The 23112-nt window shown below is 32.5% G+C and overlaps 2 protein-coding genes across 4 annotated transcripts in view; one reads left to right on the forward strand and one right to left on the reverse strand.

The window, feature by feature from the left end:
• Nucleotides 1–1490: 1490 nt before the first annotated feature.
• LOC105219740 (uncharacterized) lies at nt 1491–2377 on the forward strand. The gene is made up of 2 exons (XM_011196038.3): nt 1491–1644; nt 1938–2377. The coding sequence occupies exon 2, from the start codon at nt 1966–1968 to the stop codon at nt 2251–2253; it is 288 nt and encodes a 95-aa protein (XP_011194340.1). The 5' UTR covers nt 1491–1644; nt 1938–1965; the 3' UTR covers nt 2254–2377.
• A 5039-nt stretch (nt 2378–7416) lies between these two features.
• Nucleotides 7417–23112, reverse strand: part of Kcp_3 (uncharacterized) — a 92548-nt gene continuing 76852 nt past the window's right edge. For 2 of the 3 annotated variants that reach the window (XM_054226468.1, XM_011196036.3), the window contains exons 4-9: nt 13921–14079; nt 13427–13540; nt 12514–12597; nt 12253–12354; nt 10542–11522; nt 7417–10395 (exon numbers count right to left, since the gene is read on the reverse strand). In XM_054226468.1, the coding sequence (XP_054082443.1) occupies nt 9347–10395; nt 10542–11522; nt 12253–12354; nt 12514–12597; nt 13427–13540; nt 13921–14079 (2489 nt within the window). In that variant the 3' untranslated portion in view covers nt 7417–9346. The remainder of the gene's footprint in view (nt 10396–10541; nt 11523–12252; nt 12355–12513; nt 12598–13426; nt 13541–13920; nt 14080–23112) is intronic. The other variant, XM_011196037.3, reaches the window with a different exon arrangement.

The following is a 23112-nucleotide window of genomic DNA, read 5'->3' on the forward strand; positions in this document are numbered from 1 at the left end:
CATACAGATAACCAAGTGACGAAAAAGATGCGTGCCACTATGTCAATTCGTTCCAATTTGAATAGGCATTTCATGACCATTCGCCATTATCTCTTCTTTTCAAAAAAAATATTATTTTTTCAATCGTGGGATTATTATGTAGGATTATTATGTGGGATCATTACCAACAGTACAACTAGAAGTACGTGGCGTTGCACCACTTATAATAGTAAATAATTCTATACCCTAGCTATACCCATTAATATCTTATGAACTCAAGACACTGCTCCAATATCTTACTTTCTGCATCTAAATATATACCATCTATATCTTTATACATACATATGTATGTATGCCACCATTCTTTCCAATTCCAATACTTTAATTTCATTTAATTAATTTGAAGTTTTTTTTGTATTTAAAGGGTGATTTTTTAAGAGCTTGATAACTTTTAAAAAAAAACGCAAAAAATTTGCAAAATCTCATCGGTTCTTTATTTGAAACGTTAGATTGGTTCATGACATTTACTTTTTGAAGATAATTTCATTTAAATGTTGACCGCGGCAGCGTCTTAGGTGGTCCATTCGGAAAGTCCAATTTTGGGCAACTTTTTCGAGCATTTCGGCCGGAATAGCCCGAATTTCTTCGGAAATGTTGTCTTCCAAAGCTGGAATAGTTGCTGGCTTATTTCTGTAGACTTTAGACTTGACGTAGCCCCACAAAAAATAGTCTAAAGGCGTTAAATCGCATGATCTTGGTGGCCAACTTACGGGTCCATTTCTTGAGATGAATTGTTCTCCGAAGTTTTCCCTCAAAATGGCCATAGAATCGCGAGCTGTGTGGCATGTAGCGCCATCTTGTTGAAACCACATGTCAACCAAGTTCAGTTCTTCCATTTTGTCGATAAAAACATTTCGAACCGAACACTGATTTTGGTAATAAAATTCAATGATTTGCAAGCGTTGCTCGTTAGTAAGTCTATTCATGATGAAATGTCAAAGCATACTGAGCATCTTTCTCTTTGACACCATGTCTGAAATCCCACGTGATCTGTCAAATACTAATGCATGAAAATCCTAACCTCAAAAAAATCACCCGTTATATTTGTTAAAAATAGATGATGAAATTGTTACTGTATAGAAACCGCTTAAAAGTATATACAATTATTTTGGGAAGCCTTATTTAAATATGAAAACAAAAAATTAAAATTTGTTGAATATATACAGTATAGTATGTATAATACTCCTTACACTCATGATGTACCACTAAATGATATGACATAGCACAGTTGACCTATAGAAATAAAAAAATACACAATATAAGTTCTGTTTAGAATTTTATTAATTACGTTTTATATTCTTCTTTTGAGTTTTAGTTAAATATAATAAGTTTAAATGGGTTCTATAAAAACCAAACCAGAAAAGTTATATGTATATAGTTGTATATATAACTGTTCAAATAATGGCATTATTCCATTTCACTGTTAACTGCCTTTACCACTTACACACACACACACAATTGTCGCACGTTGGGTCGCATAACTTGACTGTATATTGGTTAGTATACAAAATAAAGTTTTTAACGCTGCGCTGTTGGGCGCCGAGTTTATAAAAAGCGCCATGCGCATGTGCAACGCGAAACATTTACGTGTCGAACGTGCGCTAGGTAAGAGATCGCCTTGCGATATTCCACAAAATAGATTAAGAGTGAAAAGAAAGTGTGACGCAAACTGTAAATTAAATTTAAACATAAAACACTCGGGGTACTTTTTTAATCAAGATTAATTTCATTTTCAACAAAACTAAAAATTTATAAATATTTAGTGGAGTGCTATTGAAATAATATATATTTACGAATAAATAATTATTTAACGTGCGAAATTTCGTGTATTTACTTGCAAAATCCAAATTGTTAATGAAATAAATACACTAATAACCCCAAAAAATTCTTTATTGCAGTTCCAGACAACATAAAATAACCGTTAACATGAAAACCCTCATTGTGTTTACAACTCTTCTGGCGCTCGCATTGGCCCATCCTCAGCGCGAAGGTGCTGCCTATACCAATGAAGCCATTCGCCAGGCACAGCAGACCTTCCTCATACCAAAAGATGCACAAATTCAAAATGTACAAGAAGGCATTGAATTGGGCGCATACGAGGCGATTCCCGGCAATCAGCGCATAAATCTATTCGAGATCCTCGGCGATCAAGTACCATCAGAAGTTATAAACAACCTGCAGTCGCAAGTCGACCAGATCGGTAGGAATAAGTGAACTCGAATTCGCCATATGTGGAATGTTAACTAAGTTTTAATTAAATTAATTTTTGTTTTTTCTATTTTCTGTTGAAATAGTTGTTTTTGTTTATTTAAAAAATACAAACATATTTGAACTAAAATATTCCGATTTTCAATTGCCAATTATACCGTAATATTTTATTGGGAATGGTATGGGAAAATAGGAAACAAAAACAACCACGACATGCAGACAAAGCTGATTGCGCGAAAGTGAAAGCTTAAAACTCTATTTTGCCATTGTCAATTGTCTCCAGGAAGATCAAATTATACGCCACCTAACAAGTTCGTTAATTGTGGTGTTTTAACTCATTTCCTTATTTTAGTAGTAGATATGCATACAACACGATAGAGACATACACACATGTTTCTAATTCATGATGTTACTTTGCCGCTTTCACTTTGTCTTTGTTGAACGTGATCATGAAGTTAATTTGGATTGTCTTAAGCGCAATTCAATTTTTACGAGCAGTATTAATGTAATCCAAACGGTAAGGGCAGGCATGACGGCGAAACAGCTACAAACTCTCATGCATGCTAATTAGCCACGTCTCTCTGCGAATATGCAAGACAATTGTGTACAATTTAGATATATTTTCATATACTCGTACATCATAATGACACAACAAATACAACTGCCGTGCCGTATCCGTATGTAAGTATTTAGTAATATAGCATTCGCAACATGTTGCACAGAGTATTATAGTTGATGAGGTTGGAACTTCAGTTGGGTCCATTGCCACGCCCACAAAATGCCGTTAATCGAAAATCTACAAAGTGTTATAACTAATCCACAAATTAAGCTATAAAAGTAAAAATTAAGCTGATATAATTTTGTTAAGAAAGTGGGTGTGACGCGTCCTTTGTAAATATCTCCAAAGCTGCTAATGCTATATAAACCAAACTTACTGGCTGACATCATCGCTTCGTCTTTTTGGTGTAGCATCACACATTATGCTGGATGAAATCGGATAACAAACACGCCCACCTACTCACCATGCAAAGGTTATATTCAAAACTACTATGGTAATACATATAGGACAAAAAAGCTTCACTCACATTGGTATAAAAATGGAAAATGGACGTGGTCAAAAACCATTTTCAATGCATGTTTGGCATTTCGTTGATATACTGATCTTACAGATTGAAAATGTGCGAAATCGGTTTACAACCAAATCTTCTTCGCATATAACATAGCTAATATACATATAACGATTTTGTTAATCCACTGGAATAAATTTCACAATGGGTCAATGGGTCACATTATTAGTTTCTTATTGTGTGAAAAAACATGCAAACTGCGAGAGCACAAAATATTCGGTTACACCTGAAGTTAGCACTCCCTTGCTTGTTGTAATATATTTTGCAAACCTAATATTGTATTTAACCACCGACTTACGAAACTTACGTAATACCTGGATATCACCTGCAGTATTTGCAGCGTAATAGATCGAAAACCGTCATAAATATATATTTTCTGTGTGCCTTTTTTGTACGTAATTATTGCTAAACGCGTGCGCTACTTGTGTAACATAATATAAATTACGTTTTAAAACCATTAGGGTTTCGAATAAATCGTCTCTTTTCATATGCATTCATATTAGGCATAGTGTAGTTTTTGTATTGAGTCTACAAAAAAATTAGTCACATCATTCAAAATTAATAAGTATGTAGATCACAACAGAGTATACGCCATTTAATTCTGTTATTGTGATAAACGCTTGAATAAAGTGTTGATCTCTAAAGCCTAAATAACAAAAAAATAAAAATAACATAATATAATATATAATATAAAGATATACTAGTACAGTACTTTTCGTTTAATTACCCTATGGTTAATTGGTTTCCACGTTTAATTGAACTGTGTTATCGGGCAAAAAATATAGCATATGAAAGCAGATGAAAATTTTCTCGGATAATTGGACTCGGTTAATTGATTTTCTCTCTTAGTTGGTTCAAAATATATGTCAGCAAAAATCATTTTCCTTGTAAATTTCCCCGGTTAATTCCACCAAATAATATTGTTGAAAAAACGAATCTTCTAATCAACACTGCATAATTTTTTAATAATAAATTTAAATAACAAATATATATACATATGAACATAAATAGATTCATAGACACCTATCTTAATATATAAAAATCACGTGTCACATTGTTTGTTCTCGATGGACTCCTAAACTACTGAACCGATTTTAATGAAATTTTTAACACTGTGTGCAGTTTGGTCCAACTTGAAAGATAGGATAGTTTATAACTCTCCTTATAGTCGCATTATTTATTTATTGCAAATTATTTGTTTATTATTAGCAAAGAGCTATCCACCAGTTGGTGGCGCTAAGTACGCTATGTAACATTAAGTTGCGCTATATTTCTTTTTAAATGTTCATGGATTTAGGCTGTCATAACAAAAGCTGCCACTTGCTAAAAACATTAAATGAAAATGCGTTGTTTGAAGTTTATATTATTTGTGGTAAAGTTATACGAATCTATGACTTCCAATATTCTAAATTTAAGAAAAAATCACATACAATCCGTGAAATAAATAAAGTTATGTACATATGTATGGTCAGACAAATAAGCAATGAAAAGAGTTCAAAAAGCGTTTTAACTATTTCAAATAAAAATTGGGCGGGGCGAAGTTCGCCGGGTCAGCTAGTGTAAGTATATAAAATTTTTATTGCATTTTTATACTCTCGCAACAAAGTTGCTAAAGAGAGTATTACAGTTTTGTTCACATAACGGTTGTTTGACCAAGAAATAAAAAAAAGATATAGGGTTATATACATATATAGAAATGGTCAAGATGACGAGTGGAATTGAAATCCGGATGTCTGTCCGTCCGTGTCCGTGTAAGCGATAACTTGAGTAAAAATTGAGATATCTTAATGAAACTTGGAACACATGTTCCTTGGGACCGTGAGAGAGTTGCTTTCGAAAATGGGCAAAATCGGACCATTGCCACGCCCACCAAATGGCGAAAACCAAAAACACATAAAGTGTCATAACTAAGCCACTGACTTCAAAATTCGAGTTTTGAGATAAATCCGTTTAAAGTTAAAGTCGATTTCATACTTTGGATAATATTTTAATATTGTACTATTTAATAAGACAAACAACTTTCAAATTTTGATTCCCACTTAATCGCTTAATTCACCAAATGGTCCAAATAAGCGTGATTCCTGTAATTGAACAAACTGTTCATTTAAACGGGATTCTATTATTTGTTCAATTAAAAGTATCTGTTAATTGAACGAAAATTTTTGCAAATTTTGATGTGCAATTAAGCGAAAAGTACTGTATATATAGTTTATATATCAAATAGATAAGAATGATGAGATAAGTTGAAATCCGCACGTATGTCTGGCTGTTCTTTTGTACGTTATTAAGGAAATTTGGTAGAGGTGCTCTTTGGCACAATGAGAAGGTTTTTATTATAGAAAGGCACACACACAAAATGCCCTCAAGCGAAAAACTTTAAAGCTCTACAACTTACTTTTATATATATACCAATATAGTATCTCTAAAACTATGAAAGTGCTATGTTTTGCACGAAAATTGAATTGGTGCGTTGGTATTACATTATTTTCGTGGAAGAAGGGGAGGCATCTGTGATAGTAACACATATAAATGTAAATATATTTTGAAAGACAGGGTAGAAGACTGATCGGTCTGTATGAAGACGGCTGTGTTAAGTGCCTTTTCATATTTGTGACATTTAATGCGCTGAGAATTGCCAAAAGGAAAATATATATATAGTTTTGTAATGTTTTTTTTTCATATTGATTGTTATTAATAAGTATTTTTGTTATTAATAAAAAAGTTTGTTTTTCATTATAAAAAAAATATTAAATTGAAATACAGTAGGACTTTCATAACTCGAACTTCCATAACTCGAACTTTTGAATTGGCAATCGCGTTTAGAAAATAAATTTCATACAAATTCCCTTCCATAACTCAAACTTCCTTAACTCGAACTTTTGATTGGACAATAGAAGTCAAATTTCATACCAATTTCCTTCTATAAAACGAACTTTTCGACCACGGCGTAATACAAAATTTAAAATTGTACTATCGAGGTAGAATTTTAAAGGAGCCTCTCTACATCGTAAGGAGGCGAACAAAAAATATGAAATTATACTTATGGATTGCATAAATCATATAACAAAGGCATGGGACATGTTGACAGACAACAGCCAAACAAAAGCAACATTCAAAATTACAGAATTTATGTTTTAAGGTTATATACACAAAAATGTATGCGAAGTAAATAAATAAATCTGTATAAAAATCTATATTTTAACACTTTTTGAAAAATTGTACGTTTTAATGAAAATTCTATAACTCGAAGTCTCTCTAACACGAAGTTTTTTTGTGGATTATGGTGATTCGAGTTAGAGAAGTTCCACTGTATTTGAAAAAAAGCTTGGTAAGTACCTCGAGGCACTTAAGCGGGATTCATTTAAGTGCCTTTCCCGCTTAAGTGTCCCAAAAGTCTTGCATGCTTAGAGGGGGCACTTAAGCGGGGATTACTGTATTATATTATTTAACTTACATTTATAAGCAGATTTTCAACTGAAAAAGAGCTATAATATAATATATAATCAGAACGATTGAGTCTTATTACATTATAATTCATTCTTTATTTATTTCTCGTTAACTTTTTTACATATGTATATGAAAATAATTATAATTTTTCAATATTCAAGACAAGAATTTTAAATAATGTACCGTTTGAAACTTAAATAAACACATATAATTAAATCTTTTCTAATATACATTCGCGAGAATAAATATGTTTTTATTTATTAGATGAACAAAATATATTTATAAATAATTTGGATACCTTGAATTAGTGGCAATTAATTAACCACCTACAATTATTTACTTTTCTAATTTTAATGAAATTTATGAAATAAAAAGTAGAATTTATCTTCTTATGAGAAATATGCATCGTAAGGGTGTATTTTTAAATAATAGATTGTTTAGAACTGAGGCTGCAACATGTACATATGTATGTACGTACTGTATGTATCTTGATAATTATAATGATTACAGTTTTTATTAATAAATACAAGTGTTTATTTTCTATAAATTTGACATACATATCTTATGCAAAATAATCTTCATACATCTATTGAGAACTATAATAAACTGACAAACCTTATGTATATTGATTTTAAACTACTTTAAAAACAAATTGATATTATTAAATAGTTTTCAGTCTAGTATAAAAGCTATTTAATTTTAAATGGACTACAAAATAAGAAATTAGTTTTCGCAATTATGCATATACATATATTTACTGATAATTACATATGTATGTGTATTGTTAAGTTATTTAAAATATATACATATATGCCTTTGTAATCTATAATAACAATTATTCCGTAACTACTCTGAAAACTAGCAACAATAACCACCTATGTACCTTTGTATGTACATTAGTATGCTTCATTCTCTTGAGTGACTTACCATCAAAAAATGTCGTTCGCGGGATTGCATTAACTAACACTATAATTTTTAACATCTTCATCGAAATATTTGTAAGACACATATATGTATGTATGTATTTTTCATATTAGAGAATTTGATACTTAGAACGTAAAGTAAACATATAACTATTTGTTATACTCTAATATAACTTATGCTTCAATTTAACTATTTAATAAGTGCAGGAACTAATACCACTTTGAGTTGGTTTTAATGTTTGCCAAGGCAATAATATTAGTTACCCATTTAAAATAAATTATGTACTAGAATGTTACGGCGTTTTATTGGTGAATGATAGTTTTCTAGAATGCTTCTAATAAATTCGTGTTAACCAAAATTTTCATATGTAGATATAAATTTTCATATGTGTGTGTGTGTTTACCTATTTTTTTGTTTTCTTAATAAATCTGAGTTATTGCATTTTAAGAGCCCAGCTTTTGTTGCATTTTCGTTGTATTGATCATTCGTTCGTTCGTTCTGCTTAGAATATTTAAATGATTTTGGTGCCTTTAAGACTACACTCTTACGCTAAGTTCAATGTACAAGTATTTTAAGTTAAACATTTAATTTATTTCGCTGAAAAATATTTTCTTTAGTTATAATTTTTATGACGTACACTTCACCGGTGCCAGGATTCTTATGCTCTTCTCGAACATATGCTTTAATGTGAGTTTTGAATTATCCAACTAAAACTTTTGACAAACTAATTAATCGTTGTGCATTTCTATTACGTGAAGGTAAAAGCAAAAATAAGAGTTGCATCGGTGCTTACCCATTCCTCAAATAAAAATAATGTATTATCATTTACAAAATGCCTTATTTAAGATAACCTGACATTATAAGTAAAAGAAGATAGAAGATAGATTAGAAGATATTACGGATATTTCTTCATTTGAATTGTTTAAATAGTTAATCAATTATTGAGTTCACATATCAAAAGCACCGCGGAAATGTTTTCTTTAGTAAGACTGAATTAAGTTTGAAATATAAAACCTGTTGAAGAATTGAGTTCACATAGACTACTCCAAAGTTATAAAAGGGCTGAGTATCGAAACTAACATGTACGTTTCTTTATCTAGTATAGTGAAAAATAAATTATTAAATTAAATAAAAATTTAAAATTCAATAAAATCCAGAATTAAAGCCCAAAAATACCATTCAACTTAAATAAATAAACATTTGAGAAACCATATTTCACCATACAATCGCTGAGCTTCATATATGAATATGTTCTACCATCCAATAGGAGAATTTTGAAGTTGTGCTTAAACAGAAAACACCTCATAAGATCATACATAGCATGCTCCTTTTTAGTTCAAATTGTGAACAAAATTATTATTTGAAATACACGTTCTATTGAGATTGAAAGTTTTAATAAATGTCGCGTTCATTTACTTTTTCCTTAATATCGATTGAAGAATAATATATTAAGACATTTATAAACTATTTTTTCGCAACTACTACGTATTTAACTTTAACATACTATCTTCTTTTATCTGTCTTATTTATATTCTTTTTCTATATATACTATAATCTTCTGTTCCATTTTTTCAAACTGCTAATTCAATAGGATTAATCGTTTAAACAAACCGACGCTGTAGCAATTGTTGTATTCTGCCAGCTGGAGAATCCGGCGGAATCTCCTCGGCTGTACGCTCCTCTGTCGGTTTGGCATTCACAGTCAACACATCTTCCTTTAGACCCGCCTCCTGTTTTACTATGCCCTCTTCTACATTTTCATCTGCCTTTATACTCTCGGCATCAAGCTTGGGATCATCTTTTGGATCACTTTTGCCATCACCGGAAGCGCTTCCACTCAGCTCATCAATATCTATCGCCATTTGGGAGCGTGGCGTTGGACGTGGGGTAGTTGGTTCACGTCTTTTCTCAAGCTTCTTCTCTACTTCCGTTGATTCACCACTGCCCAATTCGCTACTCAACTGCATTTCAATTGATTCATTGGAATCAGAATTTGTGGTATTGTTTGCGAGGCGCGAGAAGCGTTCGGATATAAAGTCAGTGTTGTTTGAAATGGATGTTTCAGCAGATAGGTCTTCAGCTGAATTCATAAGCAGCGCCACCTTGTCGGAAAGTTTCGATAAGTTTTCAGTAGTACAATCAACGCATGCTTCATAAGTCGCAGTAGAGGATGCTTCCATAAATTCAACACCACCACCACTACCTTCCTCTAATGGTTTACGTGGCCTAACCACCTCAAGTGCGTTACCACCAATACTACGTTGTTCTTCCTTTACATCTGTCTCCACGGCTTCATCAGCTTCATTTATCGGAAAATTTACATCTCTTAAGCTAAAATCATCTTCGGGTAGCGAAGGATATGCAGGATTCGATTCCACAGGTAAAGCGGTTTCCTCCTCTTCCACATGATGACTGTTCTCGGAAGTGTGCTTTGGAGATTCTGTAGAGATGGAAGCTAATAAGATCCCTTCTGTACTTGGGAGCGTATTATTTAACGTAGGACTTAATTCGGTTGCTGGTGCCTGGGTTGTGCTTTTCAAAGTAATTGGTGAATCAGTGAAGTTCGCAAGATGTGGTGGTGGTGGTACCACAGCGTGTTGAGGGTTCGAAGCTGCTGCTTGTATCTCAAAGTCTGAAGGGAGTTGGAAATCTGTATGGAAAGCAATGTTAAACAAATTATTAATTTTTGCTTGCTCATTAAGTAATACTTCTTAATAAAACTAAAGGCCACTTATCTTTCTTAATGTTCTGCAATATTTGGTGGAGCCAACATACATATATGATCAAAGCACTTACCTTCGTTTGGTTTAAAACTGACAAAGCCGTCAGTACTTCCATCTATAGGTGGTCCTGATGTGGTCAATATGATGTGATAAACATTATCACTTCCCGCTGTCTCTGGCTCAAAATCAAAACTGCTCTGTGACTGCAAACCGCCGCTTTGTCCACTACCATTACCGTCTAATAGCTCTGGGGAACCATATTCTTCAATGGGTACTACTGATAATGAACGCTCTGTTGTTGCCAAATTCTCACGTTTGATATTGATTTTCGTTGGATCATCAAACGATGCATCATGTTGTAGTTCTTGTGCTCCGAATTCGGGTATCGAAATATCCCCTTCATTCAACTGTGCCACCACGGCAGTCACTTCACCACTATCGTTATTGCTGCTTTCCGCGCTTGAACCGTTTTGTGGTATAACTATTTTAACAGTATTGCGCTCTGTACTTGGGTATGCAACAGAAGCGCTAAGCTTTAAGCTCTCACCATTATTAATGCCCCCTTTCACTGGAAGTATAATTTGGCGGTTGTTGTCTACGCCGAAGTTTGAGTTGTTGTCGCTGTTGATATTGGAACCGGTTACGGTTACTGTTGATGTACTTTCACCATTGATACTGTCGCCCACGTCAGTTGCTGTTATTGGTGTATTAGGTGAAATGGTGGCTACACTTGATGTCGGCGCTGACGCTGGCAGCTGCGTTGAACCGCTACCGTCAGTTATTGCTGTGGATGTTGTTGTTGACTCCGTTGCTATTATTTGGGTGGTTGTTGTCGTTTGAGGTTTGAATATTTGGTGAATTGGTATGGCTTTGTTATCATCGGTAATGCGTATTTCGATCGGTTTGGTGATCTCTTTGATTGTGATTTTCGGATTTTGAGGAACAGTTTGCTGTATTGGCTGGTTTGATGAGGCGATAGCGGCGTTCGTTTCTTTAGTTGTTGGTGATGGATTGTGTGATTGGTTTCCGTTATGGCTTGGGTCGAGAATGGAAACTATTTGTACGTTTGGGCATTAGAAAAGAATGTTGAGTTGAATTAAAATACAGTAATCAAGGAATAAATATTCAACTAAATAAATATGCGATACATATTTTTAATGGATCTAAAATTCACGTTCAGATACGGAAAAACTTCTACTAACGGACACCTAGATTAGACAGACAAAACCCTTGAGCCAAAAATTTAGCATGCACCAAGTTAAACTTTTTGAACAAATGACCTTCTCTTAGGCGGATAAAAATCGCTAGACCGGGAGTGTCTGTCGATGAGAAGTTTTACAGTATTCTGAAAAAGATTATCATACTATTTGGGATTGTTTTTTTTTAATCTTCTAGTGTTGTTATCTTCTGTACAGTTAGTTTTGATTATGGATCTTGAAGTTTTCAATGTATACATAGATCCAAAAATTACGTTTTTGTACCAAATTTATCATATTTATTTGATCTTTGTTTTTATGGATGGTTTTACTTTTGTTTCAATATTATAGTACTTAAAGTTTAAAATTTATTTATACATTATTTACATATTTATTTGATTTGTTTTTGTCTTTATTGGATGGTTATGCTCTATAGCAATAACCTATATATTTCTATATTATAGTACTAAAAGTAAGAGTGCGTGTCATTTTTACACTTTAACTGCACAAATTGGGATACGACAAATAAAATCTCCTCATTAACAACAGTTATTATTTAACAACTACTTTATTTAGTTTTTTACTTACCAGGACAATTGTCATATTCAGGACAGCAGCGCCCCGGTATATACTTTGGCTTGCAATCATCACGATGGAAACAGGTTACAGAACTGCATAGTATTTCACCACCTGTAACGGCATTGCCAAAATATAACACTTTAAGGTATGCTTAAACACACACATATACGTTTTAAATAATTATATGTTGACAGATGTGTGCCAACTAATTGAATTATCTAAGTATTTTTATGCTAAATATATCTGTTTTTAAATATTTGGAAAACTTACCTTGACAATAGCAAACGGTACATGGTGTTTCCGGATCAACTAATTTATCGCCATTCAAATAAGTTCTGCCATCTTTCTGGCAATCTGTGAAAAATTATAAAAATTAAAACGGGTCGTTCCTTTAATTACATATTCTTTGAGACGGGTTTTGTAAGATTTTATTTATTATACTATACGGCAAAATCGCCTTTTTTCATGTGAAGGGTCAAAGTTTGATCTTGGAAAAAAATTAAATATTTTTATATCGAAAAATACTTTACTCCTTATAACATCTGTCATATAAGCTTGACCAAAAAGTTTTATACACCTTTGAATTAGAGGAAAATGTAGATTATATCCATATTTGGTTTTTTTAAGTCCTTTTTCGAACTTCGAATCCAAATATTTTAATTTTCGAGGGTAACTTCGAAAATCGGAGAATACAATTTTTTACTTATGACTCAATCTCCCGTAAAAATTAGTTTGGTCTAATACCCAGCCGATTGTTGTGTTATATACATATTTATGCAAATGGAATATTATTTGCATCACAATGTATTCACCATTGCAATTCAAATTTGTAGATATAATGTTCAAATCTTTCTTAAACTTTTGCTAACATTCTCGGGAAATCTTCATTTGTGAAATTTTTTATTACATTTATGAACGAAAGAATAATTCGCTCAACTTAAACAATTTCTGAAATTCTTTCACCGATAAAAGTTGTGCATACTATTTGTTTAAACAAAACCTTTATTTTTGTGTTTCATTGTGATAAATATGCAGGTTTTTGTTAATATACCATAGCTATGCAACAACATTCTAAGATTAATGCTAACTTTTCTATATCATATATGTACATATGTACATAACATACATATGTATATATAAGTATGTATATATTTTGAAAGACAAACATTTTGATATCACTTACCGCACTTGTAATCAGGACAACAATGTCCCGTCTTCTGTATGGCTCGACAGCCCACTTGCTTCTCGCATGTTACAGCCGTTTCCATCACAAGGACACCGTCCAGCAAACACTGACCTGCGACCATGAGCGCATGGAGCGGCAGATGTCAGAGAGTGGAAAGCAAAAAAAACAAACGCGAAGAAAACACGCCCAAAACAGAGTTATGCATTTGTAAGCAAAAACGAAATTAAGAAAAGAAGTAAAAAATGAATGCAAGAAAACCGAGAAATGCTAGTTTAGATAAGCGACGTCGCACACACACACACAGCAGTAATCCGAGAGTCAGTCGAATTGAACGCCTACATAGCGTTTTCAGACACGTTCACTACGGTGTCCGAGCACGCCAAATAGGCAAATGCAGTACTAGGCTGCATGCAACTCGACCTTCTCGATCGCGGGGCGTGTGGCGTCTTCGATTTGTAATTAACTTTGTTGGTGTCACATTATTTGTTTACCTTGTGGCTGGTCGACCACGGCTGGAACTGGCTCCGCTGTCGAGCTGATTTCTTTCGGTCGCTCCTGTATTAGTTTGGCGGAAAGTTCGCGCGTTAGCCTCAACAAAGCAGAGCCGTCATCTACGTTGCCCATTGGCAATATGTGGTAGTATTGCATAGCTAGTTGTTGGTATTGTGCATATGCAAATGTTTTTTGTTAAAGTTGAATTGTGGTATATGTGAGTGTACGTGGAGTTTTCAGGACATGCAAAGAAATATAAATTAATTGCAATGAATGAGTTTCGTATATGATTGTGTATTCTTTGTACATAACAAGTAAAACTTTCAGTTATAAAAATTGAGAGAAACTTGTTTGTATTTATCAGACGAATCGGAAGAACATACATATGACTAATAATTTGTGGTTAACCTGATTAGATACGAAAATGTAAATTACTTTGCAGTTGGATTTCAAAGTTATTAATAAATAATGATTTATGTATTTCTGTCACCGCTCGTGCACATCTTTTTTGCATAGATCGTTGCGGCTATAGTAGGGTAAGGTGGAGCACATTCGACTTTGTCTTTTTTTCTATGAAAGCCTAAATTAAAAAAATTTCAAGGGTGAACAGAACCTCATATGTGATAGCGAAACGTCATGTAATTTGACATTTGTATCATTAGGCCCCATAAACTAAGACGCAATTTGTGATTTTTGAAAGTTTGGCTGTAATTTTTAGCAAAACGTACCTAAGCGTTTTAGAAGTGTTAAACAGTGATTGTTTAAAGTGTTATTTTGAATCCGATTGAATTGATATTATTCAAGTAAATAAAAGTTAATTTATTATTATTAAAGTGGTGAAATGAATATGCAAAAAAAAAAAACTTGCTGAAGTCAGAGTGGGCACATTTGACAATTTCCAATGGGACAGATTTGACTTATGTCAACGGCAACATGATTTTCTTGGAACAAATCCTGACATACAATAACAAAATATGATGTGGCCAAATAAACTAACCAACCTTTCCAGTTGGTATTTTCTTCCCGCAATATTTTAAATAGCTTTGAATCTACTGGTATCTATGTAGAGAAAATTATGCTTTTCCTGAGGTTCAATACGTTCAGGATGAATGAGCAAGACAAGATTTGGAACTTCACTCCAGATGCTTTGAGACCAATACCCGGTCGTGACCAAGAGAAGTATCAAACAGAAGTGGAACTTCACGATAACTGACAAATTCAGCAGAATAATCACACTATGTAAATCTTGAATATACATTTTATAAAAGTAATGCATTATTTAAAAAAAATACATACATTTCTTTAATAAAATCGGACTTTGAAAAAATTAGGTGTCAAATGTAACCCGCCTTACCCTGATTTTTTCTATCTGGCCCACAAATTAATGGACTGTGTTATTTGATTGTTATGAACAACTAATAATGTGCTATATTCTATTTTCTATCTACTTTGACTTCAGTTGACGCAATACATTAACTCCTAGCACCCCTTTCTTGCATTCCTGATTGCCAAAAGGTCTTGAAATCATACGTTTCTATTCTATTTGAAACGATATCATATATTTAATTGCAGTTAGAAATGGGTCGTAGATAAGAATCGGAATTTGAAAACGGCACACTAGCATTGTTAGTATCAATTTGCATCTAAGGTGGCGAATCATATCTAGTAAAAAATTGCCTTATGTGGAACAGCTCTTTTCGTATTCTCTCAAATCGATATTAAATACTAATTGAATGGAATTCAGTCCAACTGTATGAAATACATTTTTTGGAATTTTGGAAATACTGCTTAACTGATTATTTTATGTAATATGAATAACGGAAGAGATATTTAAGTATTGGATATTATACGCTATTTGGATTGGATAGATATAATAATTGATTTAATTTTTTCAAATATTTTTACCAATGTAAATCTATCAGTTTGCCATTAAGAGATACAATATGTATGCATCTATGTAATTAGAAATGGATTTGCTGGCAAATGGTGCTTTTCGATTGATATACATACATATGTACATAATTCCATGAATTTATATTTCAATTTGGCTTCTTGGTTAATTAATTAACTGACATCTTTGTACAAATATAAATATTATATATGTATATTATACATTTATATTAAATTATATATTTATTTATATGTATGTATACATTACTTTAATTCATTCGAGAAGCAAAGCTTTAATTGGTAATGCTTCTTCCTCTTCATTTCTGTATGTACCTTGATGTTAACCTACAAGTTTGAAGCCAATTCCGCACGATTGAGATATGGGAAGCTCTTCAAATTTACATACATATATACATACTGGAGTATCACAAGGATCGGTCTTAGGCCCCCTCTTATGGAACCTGATGTATTGCGGGGTGCTATGTAAACAACAATCAATGCTGATGACCTCATTGTGGTAGCAGTATAAGCACATAGATGACCTCAAGAGCAAATGCAACGAATGCATAAGCACAAGAAAATTTGAGGAAAGAATAACTCTCACTATAGGAGAACGTGAGATTAGTTCACAGCCACAGCTGAAGTACCTGGGGGTAATATTATACTTCAAACTTAAATTCAAGGAGCTCTTGGCTGCAACGTCAAGCAAAGCAAATACAATTTACAACGCGTTATCAAGAATAATGGCAAATAGAGGCTGGGTGCGTTCCAGCTGACGTATTTTAATTGCAAAGAATATGAGTTCTGTAATTTTGTATGCGGCAACAATATGGACCCAGGCGTTAGATATTAGAACGTATGCTAGACCAATAAACGCAATACATAGATTGTCAGCAATAAGAATAATAAGTGATTTTCGAATTCAGCGAATCTGCCACTAATTGACATCCAGGGAGACGAATTCACTCGGCTGCATGTGCTCTCCGCTCAAAGATAGAAGTTAGAAGGAAGAAAAATGAGTCCGTTTGGTCCGATTTGCACAGAATCCGTATTTCCTTTATTGCCCACGATTTTTTAGTATATGGGATAGCATGAAAACTACCCAGGAGGTAGTTTAACGGTGAAAAACTTGAAAAAATTGAAGTCGTACTTGATATTGTGGATGTCTATCTCAATTGGCACCCTTTGTACTCTTGTATGCATTATTCGCTTTTATTTATTGCTGGCTGGCTGACAACATTATTTGTTGCTATTTTATTTATTGTTAGTCATATGAAATTCGAAGCGCTTTAGCGGGCAACAGTTATTTTTTCATTTCATCAAGATTTGCCCATATAAATGTAGATCTCATAATCTGTATGCTTATAATAAACAATTTGACACATCTTTCTTCTTATACTACATTTATCTTTCTTGTCGTGTGCCTTCTTTGTTGCTTCTTTATTGTTGCAAACCCATTTCCTATTTTATCTCAATTGCGGCAATTTGTTGAATGAGCCAAGCGACTGTATGTCGCTGTATGCATAATATGCAACGCATTATGTATTTACATACATATATACATATATGTATGTGTGCATATAGAGCTTGAGCGAAATTGATATATTTCAAGAGTCTTAACAGATTGAGACCTGTTGCTAACCAAATGTTGTCGGCGAATCAACGAAAGAAAAATTATGATTACCTCAAATGTTTTGAATTAAGCGTTAGCTTTTTAACTACACACATATATACATACTAGGTATGAATGTAATTGAATAAGATAATCAAATGATCGTAGTACCGAAGCAATGCAAGACTCACAATGGATCGTTTAACATACACACATATTTACATATTTATAACGTTGAGTTATAATATGCATATATACATTGTATTCTAACGTACATATAAATAGCTTTTTCTACTTACTTAAATTAGCACCAAACAGCTGTTATTTTCATATCAAGTCTTATTTATTTCAATAACTTCCGTTGCTCGCATTTCTTACTTTAATAGTCAAGACGCGGATAAAATGTGCCCCATTCTGACTTACGCAAGTATCGGCCACAAAATTCAGCATCGGCTTTCTACTTCTTTTGAATTACATTATTTTTTTTTTACTTTCTTGATTTCTTAAAAACCTAAAATATTAAGTCTTCTGATCACCTTATAAAACACAGTTTAATTCATATTTGCCTGAACCAAACATTCTTCACGATGATAACATTAAGTCTGGTATAAAGAACTTAATTATTTTTGTTTAAAATTTATTATTACATTGTTGAGATTTTGAAGATAATTTTATAATGTCACTCTTATAGAAACCATTGTTGCTATTGGCAAAAGCTGGCAGCTTCTATTTTTTAAAAGTTTCTCTTTAGACAAATTTTCATAATCAACATCATTCGCTATAGACAGGAGCAGATAATAATCATTTGGTGCTGGTCTGGACTATGAGGTGCATATTTAAGAACCTCCCAAAAAAGCTTTATTTCTGTCCTTAAAGGAAAAAAGTTATATTGCCGACGTAGCAACTTGTTTTGAGAAAATACGAATAACATATTTTTCTATCAATATTTTATAAAAATAAGTTATTTAGTTTTGAATATTAATTGAATTAATAAACACCTTCATATTTACATATGAACTGATGTTTTACTTAATTTGCGATGTTATTTGTTTTTCTTTTGTTACAATACTAGTTTACTTAATAAATTTGTTCATGAAAGAATCGGCATCGGCATCGTTCGATAATTTGACAACTGGCTGATTAATCGGCATCGGCATCGACTTCGGCCAAAAATTGGGTATCGGTCGGAACTATATGTATGTACTTGTATGTTTCTCTGTTTGTAATATGGAACTTATGTTGCTGTAGACTGCATCTTATAATCTAGCATTATTAGTTTCAAGTGCAAGTTTATCAGCATCTTAAATTAAGTGTCGACTTATCAACTCATTAAGTAAGAATATGAAGCTTTAAAGCCTCAATTTGAAAATATTGGATGGTAATCATGCGAAAAGGCCGAATTATGCATTACTTAACGTCGGAGTGACAAGGAAAAATGCTATGTGCGTATATGCGTATGTCTTTTTATTTCACTTTTTAATAATCAAGTACAGAATAAAGATATCGAAGTCTACAAATTAGGGTTTTTATTTTAATACATTTAATTTTTATTGCGTGGATATGTTGTATGTGGAGTAATCTCCACATGTGAATGTATATTTATACAGTGATTCCCGTTTAAGTGCCTTTCCCACTTAACCCTCTCATGCTCGGTTTAAAATGGGCGGAGCTAACATTTTTTTTTTGACAGACATACACTTTCTACAAATACAAATTCTTATACATCGAATTTTAATGATAAATCAAAATAAAAAGTTTTACAAAATTAAAAGAATAGACTTGAATTCAACGTGTTTAAAGTTTTTTACGGTTCACTTTTAACAAAAACCTTAATTCTTATTCATTGATATGATATAATTTAGCCACTAGCAAAAAAAAAAAATATGCCAGATAAAAGAAATCGGTGTTTTGTTTAAAACAATATATTGATCCGAAGTAATGTTGCTCTATTGACCTTTATAATATACCACAATCATCTTAAATCAGTCCTTAACCACCCAGAGCAGTGCTTTGGGTCGCTATTCTGCTGAAAGATCCAAACTAACTGTAAATCATTGGCATAATCCCTATTAAAATGTTCTGTTAAAATGTCTTTGTCCATGCGCCAGTCATTTTACCCTCAATTTGCACAAGTGGACAAACCCCGTATGAATTATGAATTACTTAATGTACGTATGTACGTATATGCGTATGTCCCTTTATTTCACTTTTTAATAATCAAGTACAGAATAAAGATATCGAAGTCTACAAATTAGGGTTTTTATTTTAATACATTTAATTTTTATTGCGTGGATATGTTGTGCTCGAAAACCACATGAAGTACCCCCATACCATGACTAATAATCCACCATGTTTCACAGATTTTGTTTGTGTTACGTGTGTTTAATCCTTGTAGCCTGATATAGGGTCTACACCTTGCAAACGAGCAATTCACACATTTAGTAAATTTTCAAGCATTTAATGGCGGATAATGTGTGTTAACACACTTACACAATATATATGCTCCATTTGAGCTCTAATTTCACCTGAAATCATAAAACAATCCACCTTGCTCATTCGTGGTGTTTACCTATCGTTGCAAGGCATTGCGTTTTTCGGTTTTTATGAAGCACATTTTCAAAATTTTTATGTTTCCTAAAATATGGTAAACGATACTGGACCCGTCCATGTGAGCAGACGTAATTAGATCAATTGCCAAATAATTTATTTTTTTTCGAAAACCACATTACTAATTTTTCTGAAAATGCTCTTTGTAATTTCGACATTTATTACGGATATATTTTTCATACCATTATAAAAATGCAAAACTTCTTCGATAACTTTTTTTCCAGAAACGTAATTTTGAAATGCAGTATCTTAATTGTGTGAACACAAATATATATTAGTCTCAACTCAAATATGAAGTGAAGAAATTTCAAAGTCCTATGAATTGTGGTTCATTAGTTACAGGATGTTGCTTATAGGCACAAATTTAAATTTAATTATTATAAATAAACTAAACACTTTTCGCACGAAATTTTTTTAATAAGTCTCTTATCTTTACTTATTTATATAGTTCACTTTGTTTTAAATAAAACAAATATTTTTAAGTTTTTGAACACTTTTGGTATAACTACTTTTGTATAACTTTTTTCGCGAAGCAATATTTCCAATTTCTCTCTGCGGAGAACTTTTACTGAATGAGCACATGTACAGTTCATATCAGAAAAAGTAACTGTAAGCTTGCACATCACATAAGTCTACATAATTGAAAAAGCTTATTGCCCATAGGCAACATTGGGCATGGAAGGGTTAAGTGATCACATTTTGCGACATCGTAGTTTTTTCTCTAAATTTACATATAAAATTCCCCGCTTAAGAGCATTCGCTTAAGTGCCTTTCCCTTAAATTATGCTTAAATGCCTGTAATATTTAAGCCACAAAAACAAAATTGTGTGCAATTTTCCTCTTTTAAGTGCCTTTGAATATTTTTGACATTGGATTCTCTAAGTATTGTCAAAAGGAAAACATATACAATAGTTTTGTAATGTTTTTGTTTCCATATTTATTGTTATTAGTAAGTATTTTTGTTATTAATAAGAAATACATGTGACTTTCATTCTAAAAGAAAAAATATTATATCGACAAATCTGAGTAAAAGCTTGGTAAGTACCTTGAGACACTTCAGCGGGATGCATTTTAGTGTCTCAAAAGTCTTGCAAGTTAAGCGGGGATTACTGTATATCATTCATATATGTATATGTATAAGCCGTTGTCCCTCAAAATTAATATGATCTTTGTTGGTTGTATATATATACTTAAATACAGTCTATTATGTACCGCTTGACGCCATCACTAGCATCTGAAATTGAAACCTGGGCTGTATTTGATTACTACATCGCGTTCCTCTACATCTTTAAAAGATGTTATGTAGATAAATGCAAGAACGCATACATATGCATAAGTAATGGTTGGCTGACGCCGTTAACATATTACTACTGAAACTTTTATACTGAAATTTAGTTTGATAAAACATTTCAAAACACTTTGTAACTTGTTTAATAGGAAATTTTTGGAATTCTATTTTTTATTGACTTAAAAAGCCATTGCTGATTGAGCATGGACCCCTTGCCTGCCAGTAAAAAGTTTTTTGAATTCTGCTCTCTTACCGCTTTAATTATTAAAATAATATAAACAACAGTTAAAACTTCCGTTGGCAAAAACAAATTACGAGTGTATCGCAAGTACTCCCATCTAATTGTATGAAAAACCTTATATTTACGCGCCTTCTACTTAGCATAGTAAGCACTCTTTGTGATTAATGCTCGATTATAAATCATATTTTCTCCTTGAAAAAGAAAAATACAACCACTAACCACTGTCAGACGGTGCGTGTTTGTTGTTACAATTGTTTCGCCGTTTTTGTAATAAGCTCAAGTTCCGCACTTGAATTACATAGATGACCGCCCACTCGTGGCTGCGCTCACAGGGACAGTTCTAAGTAAACAAAATATGTTGCATGTAAGCAAGACATTTTCCCGCCAGCTGCTAGTAGATTAATGATGCCATGTGCTTGTCGATTATATGCAACATTACGCTCCTAGCGACGCCGACTTATGCCTCCAATGATAACGATGTAACACTTTGTTTATGTGAGCTTACATACGAAGTGGTTCTTTTATATCGTCACACTCATGCGTATCTTCGTTTTGTGGTTGAAAATAATTCATTGTGACATTAAATTGAATGCTAGATTATTGTTATTGTATTTAATTAATCATTTCGGGAAGTAAATACAAATTTTATTATAATTTCTAAAATATCATTCAATTACAACATCGAAATAATTAATATAATACAATTGTGCTTAGGCATTCACATAAAAATTCCATAAGTAATATTTAGATAATAAATAATATGAGATGTGATGTGGCACAACTAGTAAATCATAGTTAAAATAACACATTAGCAGAAAAGTGGTCATTTGCAAACACTCATCGCTTTATCTCTGGACTGAGGTCAATAATAATTTCATATATTGATCTCAAATCAAGCATGAAATGTTTGAAATTCATTCATATGGAAGTATGTAAACACAAAATACTAACATTATTTTCTTATGCCGTAACTGTATACAAATAGCCGTACAAATAGCAATGATATTCAAACTATAATAAATATCTGAGAATAAGTACAAATTCAGAGTTACTTTCATAACTATAAACAGCTGTTGCCGAATACGCAAATAGATTCACTACTATATTATTCAATATAAGAAAAACAATTATTAAAGCTTCCCCTAAAGCTGCAAAGATTTGTAGGAATGTTATATCATGCTTTCCGTAGGCACCAAAATTCGCATAAATTCAAAAAAGATGTCTTCGGCACGGAGCACTTCTTCTCAGTAGAAAAATACCAAAAACCGGAAAATTGAAATCATTTTTTTAGAATGTAATATTACATAGGTATAGGCATACTCGAATTTCACATCTTGACGTATGTATGTATGTAATAAATGAAGTGAACAATTAGCACTTAAAATTTATATAAATAAAATCTCAAGTCCAGCGACAAAATTTAATCCCACTTTTTAAAAGCATGCCATTTTGCAACTATCAAATAAATTGTATCGTTGTAAACGTTTTCTAAATAATAGTGATGTGAGTTATGTAAATGAGGAGAAGTTGTAAAGTTAGAATTGAGGGTGTAG

This window comes from Zeugodacus cucurbitae, chromosome 3 (genome assembly GCF_028554725.1).
Source record: "Zeugodacus cucurbitae isolate PBARC_wt_2022May chromosome 3, idZeuCucr1.2, whole genome shotgun sequence".
NCBI lineage: Eukaryota > Metazoa > Arthropoda > Insecta > Diptera > Tephritidae > Zeugodacus > Zeugodacus cucurbitae.